Source organism: Strix uralensis, chromosome 25 (assembly GCF_047716275.1).
Source record: "Strix uralensis isolate ZFMK-TIS-50842 chromosome 25, bStrUra1, whole genome shotgun sequence".
Taxonomy (NCBI): domain Eukaryota; kingdom Metazoa; phylum Chordata; class Aves; order Strigiformes; family Strigidae; genus Strix; species Strix uralensis.
Window position 1 is genome coordinate 4,399,843 of NC_133996.1, and position 13,184 is coordinate 4,413,026.

The following is a 13,184-nucleotide window of genomic DNA, read 5'->3' on the forward strand; positions in this document are numbered from 1 at the left end:
GGCTGAGGGGATCAGGCGGTAACAGACGAGCCTGGTTGGGGCACTTCGCTCCACAGAGGGCAGCCCCGAGCCTCCCCCTCTTATCATGAGGTGAGGGAGCATCAAATCGACCTGAAAAAAAATCAGGTATCGGCGAGGGGAGAGGTTCTCTTCGGTCGCAAATTGAAATTTCCTCCCTCGGCAGAGGGGCGGTGGGCACAGGCCTGGCAGCCCACAGTGCTGCTGCAGCTCCCACAGCACCGCCTGGGGCCTTCCTCAGCCATGGCTCCTCCTGGACCCGCGCCCCGGGGTGGCCACCTGCCAGGCAGGGCCAGAGGGGACGAGGAGGGTCCGGCTGCCGCTGAGGGGACGGCAGAGGGGGACGCAGCGACTGCCCCGTCCGCGCCAGGCAGCGGCCCTGGCCGAGCGCGAGGTGTTCCTCCTGGAGATGCACCAACACAAACCTCAACCGAAGCCGCACGACGGCTGCAGCGAGGGCTTAAACAAGTCTCTTGCCAAAACACATTAAGCAACATCACATAACAATAGCCTGGTAATAAGTGTATGTTATTATATTAATTACTTACTATTACAAGAGGGTGGGCAGGTTTCCCTCAAGATCTCGTCCACGTGATGAGGGAGGCATCGGATTTTGCTTTCGCCCTGAACCAAGCTCACGCTGCGCTTAAACCCCCTCGGCGAGCCCGGGGCAGCGGCCGGCGGGGCTCAGGCCCCGTGTGCTTAAAACCGACTGCAGGAATGAAAGAGAAACCAGCATTGCCAACAGAGTCTTTACGGGAGACTCCCCGAGTGGTTTTAAACAGGGCTCTGGCTTGGGAACAAGTCAAGCTTTCTCCTTTGCTGGCAAAAACGGGAAACGGCGGAGCGGTTGGGGTCAAAGAGGCGTTTTTAAGGAATGCCTGCAGAAATTGAAAGCTTTGGGTACAAATCAGGTCAAAGCATCGAGGATTTGCATTCTGGGCAGCCAAGTTGAGTTTGAGATCAGGTGTGGCTCTCAAAATAGTCCCTAATTACAAACTGTGAACACTGCTTGTTCTCATTTTCCTAATTTCTCATCTACATTTTTTTTTTCTTTTAACCATTTTACAAGTGTAAGAGGTGTACACATCTGCGTGCACGCAAGTGCTGGGGGAGCGGAATTACTCCCCTCAGATCAACTGGTTGTATAAATACTGGTAAAATGGGTACTAAGTACCACTTGTGACTATTCTTCCCCTCCCAAATGTAGCATTCACTTATGATTAAATTCACCGTAACATTAACACAGAGGCTGTACAAAAGCTGCTCGTGTTCCTTTCTTCAACCTTGCTGCTGAGGTCCTTTCTGTTTCGAAAAAGAAGTAAAACTTTTACGTTAATTTAATCAGACTAAACAAAGCTCCTGGAATACAGAACTAAATCACCAGAGAAGTTGGGTTTAAATCAACAACATTGTCACAGAATGGCAAAGTCCAGCAGAATTCTTATGTCACAACTTGGTTTCCATTCAGTATTTTTTAAAGCCAAGGAAGCCCAGCACCATTCCTGCCTCTTAAGAAATCCATTTTAAGGAGACTCTCCTTCTGCCAGGCAAAGAGCTCCTGTAATTCCTGCCGATAAACAGACTTTTCTAGAAGTGAGTCAGTTTGATTCTGGCACAATTACTCCCAGAAACGTGAAGTTTAAAGCATACAGGTCTGGGAACAGAAAGCTTCCTAGGAGAGGACTAGGGGGATAAACCGAGGTGATTTCTTGAACAAAAATTACATTTGCCTTTAAGAAAGCTTTTCCTTTTTCTTTAACTAGCTCTTTTGCTTAAATGAGCTCGGTACAGTTCTAGCTAGCCTGCTTCTATTATCGTTTGAGGATAAAGCTTCAGGCTAAATAAAATATCCATTTACTAACCCACGAAAACGTGCAGATTTTCACATAAAGAGCCTGAACTTTGTCTGTTTGCTGAAGGGCATCAGAGCTCTGTCCGCTGGAAAACCCCGTTCTCTGAAGGAAGTCAGAGTCCACACCACAGTTCCAAGAAAATGTGAAAAATGCAAGGGGAATGAAAATTTTCCATTTTACAGAGCTGAGAGGGAACTGCCTCCCTGCCGAGCAACAGCCTTTTTCCCTCACCCTGCGAACTAAGTGTCTCTCTGCCACAGCTTCACCTCACGCTCCAAATCCGCTCCTACCCGAGCCTAAGCAGCACCAAGCCAAAACTCCATCGCTGAAACAAGCCAAAACAGAGGCAGCAAAGCCAGACCAAAGGCAACGGGGTGTCCAGAGCAAGACAGGACTTTGTCACCCCCAGCCACTGCTGCACCACGCGGGACCTCTGAGGTCTCCGTGCCGCGTGGTAAGGAGGAGCTGACCTACAACATCACGTCTACAAGACCTGACAGCACTGAAGTCACCTCTCCATCCTGCTAACAAAAAAAACCCTTACAAACATCTTACCAAGATTTAATGTACATTTATTCTTAACACGTGGAACATATAGTATAAAGATTTCATACTGAATAAATGATATTCATTAAGCCAAAAAAGGAAAAAAGGGAGGAATTTACATCAAGTTTTTAGCTACATCGTCTGAAATACAAATATGCAGAATTCATCACTGAAAAATCTCAATTGTGTTTCTTCATCAGGAACTTCAACTGAACCTAGAACTTTTTCACACCTCGATTAGAAAGAAAACAAAAACAGGAAAAATAAACTATAAGTTGATTGGCTGCTGAGACAGCAATGACTTTATACACAGAGACCTGTACAGCATCCTCCAGGGAGGGATGTCTGGCAAGAGATTAAATAATTGTGTCTCGCTTTTGCAGGTCATCAACTCGTTAACTCGTCATACTATAAAGGGGTAGGGAGAGGGGGACAAAACTGCAAGGAATCTTAGGGTATGTGCAATGTACAACGTCATATATATATACACACGTGGCAGCATTCAGGCTGCGGCTAAAGGTTAAAACCAGTTCTAAGAGGTGATCTCAGGGTTATTCATACAATCAAGGAGGAAGAGAGAAAGAGGTCAGGGTGTTGTAGGTTCACACATGATACTTTGGGGGAAAAGCCTTTTTTTTTCTCCTCAACATTAACTAAAAACATTTTTAAAAACTACAGCTTGCTGCTGATCCAGCTTTTTTTTTTTTTTTCCATGTGAGACATTATTACAGTATGTTTACAGTTTAAGGTGTACAGTACATGAAGTTCTACACGCTACTGCACAGGCCTCCCTTGGACAAGGTCTGTTCACAACTGGTAACTTCTTGGTTCCTGCAAGATTGTGAATGTACAACGATAAACCACACAGAGTTCAGCAGTCACTTTTGTCCTTCAGAGTTTACCATTAAAAACAGTTATGAAAGTGGTGCCTGTCAATGTGATAACACGGCAAGTCGTTTTCCCCAAACTCACTGTAAACGACAGTAACTTTGGTTAAAATAAAAAAAGTCTTCTATGTAGACAGAACTTTGTCTCCTTTAATAAGGGATTCAGGACAAATTTGAAGGGCAGGGGAAGGGGAGAGGGAACGGGGACATCTTTCCCCAAGGGAGAAGCAGGACAGCGCAGGGCAGACAGTGGATTCTGAGGTGGTTTTGCATAAATAAAGGGCAACAGTCAGTTTCTAAGTTCTCCACTCACGCACACGCACACAGGGTCTCGGATCCCACAGCTGTCATGACTGGCCAATTAAAAACAGTACATCACAAATAACTTGTGAAACCAAAGAGTTCATCAAAGGCGACACGGAGATGTCCAACAGCCGCGACTCGTATAACGTGAACTCCGAGTGGTTCTCGTCCACCTTGGCCAGGGCGAGCAGCGCCCGAGCGGCTCGGCGCATCATGTCCACGCTCGTCGACTCAAAGGGTGGGTTCTGCATGTGCATCAAGCCGGCCTGGCTCTGCTGGAACTGCGTGGCGGCCAGGCTGTCCTCCAAGAAGCCCAGCAAGTTGCCAATGCTGCCCTTCTGCACAGCAATCGCTCTTGCTGCCAGGCTGTCCCCCTGTGCCAAGTTGGCCAGTAGTACCACAGCCATCTCTCGACACACCGGGTTCTTTCTGTCACTAAGGAACCGCACCATGGTGCTGTACAGCTTCTCCAAGCGACTGAAGGGGGGAGTTGCAAGAATCAAATCCACATTGTTGTCCTGGATGCTGAGTTTGCTGAGTGTTTCCAAAACCAGTCTCTGAGGGGAGAGGACCGCGTTGGGCCCCAGTGTTGGAAAGGGATCCTGGGCCTCTGCGGATGGACACACTGCCCAGTGGAGGAGTCCATCCAGGATAGGCAAACAGATGCTTTCCGGGTAAGGGGAGAGGTCCAGCTGCCCAGAAATGTTGGCCAACGTGACCAGTGTATTTTCACGCAGCATCTCCAAGCAGTCCCACCACCACTCCACCTTGTTGCAGCTCACCCCTTGGTCCTGCTCCTCCTCTTTCTCATAGGTCAGGGGTGCCTGTTTGCGTTCTGGATGCTTGTGGTGTAAGAGAATCAATTTCCCTAGAATCAGCAGCAGCCCGGGATGTTTAGACATTTCAAAGTCATTGCCCGGCACAAACGATAAACTCCTGATGATGTTAGAGACGCAGATGCAGCGCTTGGCCAGAGAGTCCTGCCAGTCTAGGAGGGTGCAGAGGGGCGTCTCGTCTTTACTGTGAGGTTCGTCCTCCAGAATTTTTATATTTCTGTGGCTCTGAGCTGGACTAATGCCAAAGGGAAACTTGCTGCTTTCCTTTGCCGTTTCCAAAGCTTTGACCTCTTCCTCCTCCCCCGCCAGGGAGCCCGGACGTGCCGAAAGCATGTCGTCCATGGTGGCAGTTATCCTCTTCTCCGAGGAGCTGTCGGATGGAGGAGTCTCTCCTTCCCTAGTGCTCAGATTGCTCTCAGCTGCTGAACGTTTCCTCAAGACAGAGTTGCAGGAAGCTCGTTTATGAGTCAAAGGTAGCTCCGTCTTGCTCTCAAAGTGGGTCTGAATGTGCTCGGTGGTATCTCCGCCGCCAATCCGCCAGTGCAGCAGCCCGCTTTCAAACTCCTGCACTCGCCCCAACTTGTCTGAGTAATCTACCACAAACGGGTCGTTTTTCTGCACGACCTTGATGGGAAGCTTGTCAAATTTACTAACTAGTTTCTCCTCGCTGCTCTCCAGAGGTACTTTGTCCTTGCTCGAAAACGCAGCCTCCTCCTCTTCCTCACCCTCCTCTTCCTCCTCACAGTTCAGGCTCCGTGGTTCATCATCCTCCTCCCCTTCTTCATGAGAGGAAGCTGAAGATTTGCAGAACCTTTCGGGATCTAATAGTGTTCTTTGCCCTGGGTCTCCCACCTCATATTCCTTCAGGATTCCAAAGATCTCAATCAGGCAGCGCCGGAAATACTCCACCAAGAGTTCCAGCAAGCCTGGCAGCTACAGGGGAGGAGAAAAACGGGAGGGGAAGGAAGGAAGGGAACAGTGATCAGAAAACAACTTAGGCCAACGTGAGCAACTGGGAAAGCAGGGCATAAGGGGCTAAGAATTTAAGCAGTGCTGTTAATTAATGAGTTCTTTTCATGCTGGCAAGGAACTGTTCGCGAAAGAGAGCTTTCTGTCCTCTGAGAAAAGGAACAAAGGCAAAACCAGATACTGACTGTCAGTACCCAAGCTGCGCCCCCTCCTCACACACGTACCTGTGCACACACACACGTGCTCTTGGTTGTATCTCCCCTCTGGTTAATACACAGGGAGGTGAAGGGCAGTGCTAAGCAGAACGACCTTTACAGTATTGCCGAGCAGTTTTTACAACAGCCACAGAGGCACGTGGCAACTGACTGAGGAAGGCTGGGCCTCTGGGTTGGCACCGCAGCCTCACCGCGCGCTGTCCCGGGGAAAGACAGAGCCAGAGGTGAACGAACACCACCAACACCCGAAAATGCAAGCGGCCTCGAGCCTTTCATAGCACTTTCGCTGCGAAGTGCGTTATGGCCTCCCCATTATTGTTCGCTTCCTCTGTCCCCGAGGCAATACATCCCACCAGGGAGGAGAACACACACGCCTGCACGCCAACAAACGTACAAATTACAGGGGCCAGTGAGTAACCAGCACCCAGCTACCCAGACCCCACGCTCTCTTCCGACCTGGCATGCTTCGCAGGTACAGGGATGTCCGGGAGTCCGGCCCTATGAGGGCACGAGCTGCTCGTTGTTATCTCGCTGACAGAAAAGCCTACAAAATTAGCACTTCAAAGACCTGCATCAGAGAGCATCTGCACCCACCTGGCTGAGGTTGAAGGTCATTATGCTGTTGTCATCATAGAGCAGGATGTTTATGGTATCTAAGGCCCACGTACTTTCAGCTAGCAGCCCGGACTTCAGAGACATCATCACTCTCCAGGCTTCAGGAGTTCCTGTAACATAAACACATGATACTTCCAGCTCCTGGAGTTTAAAAACAAAAAGACGACACTTGATCCTGCTTTTTGGACCCATGAAGGGCAGAGCCTGTTTAAGATGATGTACAGACTATATGTACCAGCAATCTCTCTGCAGGCAATGTCAAAATGATGTCTGAAAACACAATTAGTCTGCAAAAATGTAATTCCTTCAAAGCCGGCAGAGCCCCGCCACTCTGCAGCACTGTACCAAGGGGTAGCAGCAGCACCCATCCCCTCAACAGGCACAAGGAGAAAAGCAGGAGTCTCCTCTTACCAATATCTTTTGCTGTCAGCCGTCTCCTCTGCTTCAACACAGGTTGCGTAGCTTCTACTGATCCCGGAGGGAAGGTGATGTCTCGTCGGATCATGGGAGGCTGGACAGCTGCTGGTGTTATATGCGAGGCAGGGACTGGCGGTCCTGCCTTCTGCATTTTTATCCCCGAGTGCAGGAATGGAGATTTACTAGGAGAAGTGCGATTCTCCAGAGGTCTGGGCAGAGGTGCTGGGCTGGATACCTGAGGAATGTGATTCTGCATGCTAGGGGGGTTCTGGTAGTTAGACTGGGGAGGCCTAGTCATTGGGGGCACAGGGGCAGAGGGACCATAAGGAGGTTGCCGGTTCCCGTGGGAAGGCCACGGTCCCTCGTGGTTGACCCTCTGGTCTGAATGCAGGATTTCATCCGTTCGAGTCACTCCGTGATAAGCAGGCCCCTGGGGCGCAGAGCCGGTGCTCTGCCGATTCGGGTAGCTGTACCCTATTTCGTTGCGGCCCTGCCACATGGCACCTTGCTGCGGGCCCTCTGGAGCAGACTGTATGGGACCACCCATCATCTGAGGAGGCAGGTTTTGTTGAGCATTGGAGCCTGGGGGAGCCGAGACCCTGTCTCTGCCAAATTGGAATGGGAACTGGTTCTGCGGCCCCGCGGCAGATCGGCGGTCAGCAGCAGGGTATGTACTCCCATACTGGTTATACAGGTCCTGCTGGGGAGACGGCTGTGCAGTTTGCTGCTGGCTCGGTTGCTGGGTCTGCGCTGGAGGCAGCTGCTGCTGCGTCTGCCCCTGCCCGGCGCTGTACGGGACGTTGTACATCTCCCCTTCGTGTCGCTTGGCAGGCGGGCCGTAGCTGCCGTCCATTGGTCGCTTGTAATTCTACAGGGAAAATACAGGAGATTATCCACTCAGGAACAAGCAACCCAAACCTCAGCGGGTAGAGCTACTCGGAGCCAGAGGACGTGCCCCACGGCGTGGCCTGTAAGAGGGCAAGACTTGTCTCGTCGTTGGCCATAGCCAGTGTGAAGCTGGATCCGTCTTTCAGTTTCACAAGCCAAGACCAATTCCTTGCGGCTGGCTGGGTAGTTTCCTTGCGGATTCTACAAGGATGCCTCGGGGGCAGAAGTCTGCCCACAGAAAGGACTTTCCTGTAGAAAAGACTCAGCTCTGCTATACATTCACTGCAAACCAAACTGTGCACAGGTCCTTGTTTCCTTTCATATCCAGGAATTTTATCAGGCCCTATTTCTCTTCTATTTCCTGGAAAACAGAGGTTTCTGCTAAAGCATCAAACAAGCTAAATGAAAAACTGTTGTGACTTCCTGCTTCTTCCTTTCCTGTAGATTTCAAAACACATCTCTGAAAGGAGCAAGAACTAGTCCCCCTCCTACTTCTTCTAAGTGCAAATGGAGAAAACAGTCAATTGCCAAGACAAAATTAAAATCCAAGATCCCTCTTGACTCCAAGGGTCTACGCTCTAGCTGCTATACAGTCTACTCAGAGGCTCCACGGTCATGACTGGCTTCAGATGGAACTCTAGGGCTTTAAAGATGACGAGTACCAGAGTAACTCGAACTCTTGGCTCAGCGCCCCGTGGCTCTGGTTGCAGAGCCAAACTGCAGAGCAGTTGGAATTATTCTTAGCACAGCTCAGCGAGTGCCCTCTCTATACTCTCCTAAACCAGAGGACTCAAAATTATCAGGAAAACATTATGGGTCCTGGCACTGATACAAAGAGCAAGTCATACATAAGGATTATGGAAAGAGATAGATGTTCATTCAAACTCTGTCCTGAAACAAACCTGATGTTTCTGAGAACAGCAAGTAGGAGGCAGTGGGGCAACGGAGGAGTGCAGGCAGGTCTGAAGCCTTTATCTGCAGGCTCAGTAAGGCAAAGGCAGAAAAAGCCCTGGGTTGTGCAGAATGATCCACCTGAACGAGCTCCCCAGAACGACCAAGGACTTCCCCAAACAAACTCATCTGATCACTTGGACCAAAAGCGTTACAGAAACATGATGGGAGTCAGAAAGTTCCAGAGGGGCAGAGAAGCCCAATAAAGCTTCCTGATCTCCTGCTGCCTGACCAGAGCACGCATGTCTGCAAACTGCACAACCTCCGTTCTCAGAACATTGTTTTGCTAACGCAACACTGGAAACACTAACTAGAACTTATTTAAACTATTTGGAAAATGGAGGAAAAGAAAGCCTCCTGTATAAGGTACTTAATTCTACACGTTCATAAGGCAAACACACAGCCCAAAGTGTTTGCATCCCCCCCTCTTGACAAATTTCACAGATAAAACTCTTCTCTCACTCGAACAAATCAAACTTTCTGATAATTTACCTGCTGTTGCTGTTGATACATGGTAGTTTGCTGGCTAGGGAAGGGGCTGCCCGAGGATGTGCCTTGAGTGGAGAACTGATTGCCATAGGAATCATGTCTGGAGAAGAAACAGATGCATTACTTGTCTGATCAGATGCATGGTTCACTTTCACAGTCTCAGAGCTCTCTAACCGGGAAGAGCTGTTTGTGGCAACACCCCGCACAGACCTTTGCTGCTGCTGCTGCTGCTGCGGGTAGCGGCTGGGAGAGTACATCCCCGATTCAGGGGTGGAAGGCATGATGTTTGGCTGCGGAGTTCCGGTTGCTAAATTGCCCTCAGGTCCCATGCCGGGCTCCGTCCTAGATGGAAACAAAGAGAAAAACCCCACACGTCCACTTAAATTCACCCTTGCTCCCCAAAGGGAAAAGGATGATCAGCAAAGTCACGGTAGTCAAATAATTATTTCACACGAGTCGCACAAATCGGGATCTTGCCAGGTTCAAGTACCCACCTCACTCTGTCGTAAGGACCTCCGTAGGAATAGTGTTGCCGCTGCCCCATGGCCATGTTACCCATCCCTGGACCTGCAGCACGATTGTAAGGGTCACCCATACCACTGTTGGGGCCCTGCCCTGAGGACATGAAGGGATCGCTTCCTGGAGCTGAAATAGAGAAAGAAGGACCAATAAACACGTCTACCTCTGCCTTAGGAAGGAAGAAGGGCAAGCAGAAGGTCTCCTACAGCACATTCCAGCATACAGCCAGATACAGGGATTAGCACTCAAGGAGAAAATGGGGGGGAAAGCACACAAGGACTTCCTCACCTTTCCTCATACTGCTGTAAGGATCTTTATTTGGCTCGTAAGACATGCGACCCATCATGTCGGAGGTATTCATGCTGGGCTGGTACCCTGGATTTGGAGTCATGGAGTTCCGTTTCTGGAACGTAGGATCACTACCATCTGCGAAGGCATCCTGAAGGCCCACCGAGTTACTCCTGATTCAAAAAAACCCCACACAAACACAGAATTAGAGAGGCCCACAATGCTCCTCAGGATACTTTTCCCCATATGTTCCCTCTCAGGTGTTGCTATACCCTACAAGTACCACAATCATGTCCTCTAACAGAGGCACAAAGAACTGCCATTCTACAATACTGTCCTCAGACCCAGTCCCAAAGTAATGATTATTCACACACAGATGCAGAGTCAACAATGTTGCTGTGAGCCGTTAACACAGGAGCAACGCCCCGGAGCCCCACCAAAACAGGTACTGGGGTCTCCAGCCATCTGCAGTAATGACCCAGAAGCGACCTCACGGTCACATCCCACATCCAGCGTAGTGGAAGAGGGTGCGATGGTTTCGTACCTGATGCCTGGCAAAGGGGGCATCTGACTGTGTGGCGTAGATGCTGGGGTTGGTGGCTTCAAGTCTCCTCCTTCTGCCATGGAGCTGCTGGTGGACTGAGGTGTCTGAGGACCCTGCATCGAGCCTGAACCCGCTGCAAGAACAGAAATGTGGTGTGAGCAGCTTTGCACCCTACAGATGCAACCCAGAACCTCCCAGAACATCAGCCTCAAGAACAGAGAGCAAAGAGTCCTTCAAGAAAGACAGATGAAATACAGCCAAAAGTACAAGGAGCTCAACATTTCCAGGACATACTGGGCCAGACTTCCCAGAAGAACCATGTACAGTAATCTAAAGCTGAGAGGGCGTGTTCATTTTCATCATGCCTTGATTCTTAACCACATTCCCTTTTCCACACCGTGCCAGCACTGTGGCACTGTGTCATGTTGCCCAAACTATCCAGCTTCAAAGGTTGAGGCTCTACAGCACACCTCGCACCAGGGAATATGGTGCTTCTTGCCAGGAGACAACCACTGACCCAGCACCCTCACACTCCTTCTACCCAGAAAGAAGGTGGGTTTGAACCCTCTCCTGGAAGTCTCACAATTTTTCTAGTGATGGAAGCTCCAGGACGTCAGCTGAAGTCACCAAGTAACTCTGAACAGGGCTCCTCTGCCTGCTCTGCCCTTCAAGAGGGGTTAATTCATGCAGGTTAATTCAAGCACCACTCCCAAGGATTCCTGGAACAGGGAATGCTGGAGATGCCGGATCTTTCACTGAATGACAAAACCCGTCCAGCAAGTTCCCTGGCTCTGTACGGGTTGTTTTATGCTACAGTAAGCTTTCATCAAAAATCCCAGGCCCATGTGTAATCCAGCTGTGCCGTGAGCTCTAGGAGCTCTCCTCTGCCCCTGGATCACTGTGACAGTGTCAGCTCTCAGGTTCATATGCTCCTCACAGCTGGCAAGAGCTGAACTCTTAATTAATGTTTCCATTAGTTACCATCCCCAGCACCCGATATCCCTCAGCTTCAGCCCTGCTGGTTGATGAGTCATTTCAGCTATTCATTAAAATCCTCCGAGGTCACATCCAGGGCATGTTTGTTTACACCCCACCTTCCTGGCACCCTGTCCTCTTCTCCGTGACTCCTTCCCAGCCCGGGGAGGTCTCAGGAGAAGGAAGGGCAGAGGCAAGCTCAGCAGGGAGTTTCATTCATGGGCCCTCCCCGCCGCTCTCCTTCCCTCGTCAGTGGCGGTTCAGCTCCACTTGCTTCCCCCAGGAATTCGCCGTTTGTAACGCTGGCATCGGCAGGAAGAGGCCTCGAGACATTCCCTGCGTCGCTGCCATTTGGTGTTTGTCCCCACCCCCTGCCGTCCCTCCCACTCACAAATTTACACACAGTTGGAGCCGGGCCAGTTCCATGCTCTGGGAATTAAAACCCAACAGCAGACTGATTACACCTCCCCAGGGACACGCTGCAGTTTGCGAGCAGGAACCCAAGAAGGTTTGCAGGAAACCCGTGCTGAGTGCCCACGAGGCAATGCCCAGCCCATCCAGCCAAGGCCTTTCTGCAAACACTCTTGGGTTTTAAGGGTTATGAATGCACACTGTGTGGAAAACAGCTCTGGCACCAAGGGCTCTACCTAGATGACTGTCCTGCAAGGCCTTTAGATGCTCTGCAGCCTCAAAATGTGGGTAATGGAGGATTGAGCAGCGCAATCCTCATCATTCACAAAGTTATGCAGTAGTTGATTTGACAGAACAGGCCAAAAGGAAGCGCAAGCCAACACCAACAGGTTATAAAGTCTGCAAGGACAGCAAAGCACGTGTGTCTGCGTGGGATGACAGAGCCCTTCATCCTAATGATGGGACTCCAAAATGCCCCACTGTTGTCCACTCGCTTTTCAAACAGGGAAGTTATTCTCCATAAGGATGATTCGCTGGGAGACAGGCAAGTGTGTGCAGGTCTGGAGGGGCCTCAGCAAGGCCCTGGAACAGTAGTGCCCACTGGGACTCAATGCTGCTCTAAGGCTCTTCAGCCTGGAGCTGAGCGAGCGATTTGTGTTGTGCCCTACACCCTCAGCTCCTGCCGAGCCAGGGGAGCAGGAGAGAGGAAGAAAAGCAAAGTGAAAGAGGAGCACGAACACGCCGAGTGATAGGGCTTAAAGGATCAGAGCGACCAACCATGCTTCAGTGCTGCCTCTGCATATTCCTAGTTGCAGGAGTCTGGAGTAAGACAAGTGGAGAGAAGAGTTTAAACAGGAAATACAGCACAGTCCTCTCGTAGCACGAATCAAACCTGTGGACTGAGTCAACAGAGCTGCACAAATGTGCAGAGGTTGGGATAGCAGCCCTGCAAATTCCTACTGCTCATGTGCTGAAGCAAGAGATCACCTGTATGGCAGCACAGAAGGCAGACTTCACATACCACCGTATTAGCTAAAACAGAATAAAAACTGATGCACCATCTAATCCATTCTGACAGGCACCCAGTGCTACAAGTTTTAAGTGGCCTCCTAAAAGTCTCAGCCCTCTCCAAATAAACTCCAAATGCTCTTAACATCTTTGTTCCACTGCCGAATATCTCAGGGGGGCAAGAAAGAGGTTTTGGAAAGAAAGTGGGGATGGATTTGTGGTCTAGTTTAAGCAGAACTCAGACACCACTTTAGACAGAAGTTTAGTCTAATGATACAAAAGTTGCTTTATCTTGCAGAACACACCAAGGGTGAAGCTACACTGGCACAGTTTCCTGACTAGTGAAAAGACATTATTTAGTTCTTTAAAAAAACAACACTCTGTAACTGAGAGGATAGATGAATGTAGTTGCCAACAGAATATTCAGACAAGCACAGTGTCAATCAAGG

The 13,184-nt window shown here is 50.0% G+C and overlaps 1 protein-coding gene across 2 annotated transcripts in view; it reads right to left on the bottom strand.

Moving 5' to 3' along the window:
• Positions 1-2,425: 2,425 nt before the first annotated feature.
• ARID1A (AT-rich interaction domain 1A) overlaps positions 2,426-13,184 on the bottom strand; it is a 61,312-nt gene continuing 50,553 nt past the window's right edge. For both annotated transcript variants that reach the window (XM_074894640.1, XM_074894641.1), the window contains exons 13-20: positions 10,342-10,474; positions 9,798-9,970; positions 9,485-9,635; positions 9,201-9,332; positions 8,994-9,090; positions 6,657-7,530; positions 6,225-6,355; positions 2,426-5,379 (exon numbers count right to left, since the gene is read on the bottom strand). In XM_074894640.1, coding sequence (XP_074750741.1) covers positions 3,655-5,379; positions 6,225-6,355; positions 6,657-7,530; positions 8,994-9,090; positions 9,201-9,332; positions 9,485-9,635; positions 9,798-9,970; positions 10,342-10,474 — 3,416 coding nt within the window. In that variant the 3' untranslated portion in view covers positions 2,426-3,654. The remainder of the gene's footprint in view (positions 5,380-6,224; positions 6,356-6,656; positions 7,531-8,993; positions 9,091-9,200; positions 9,333-9,484; positions 9,636-9,797; positions 9,971-10,341; positions 10,475-13,184) is intronic.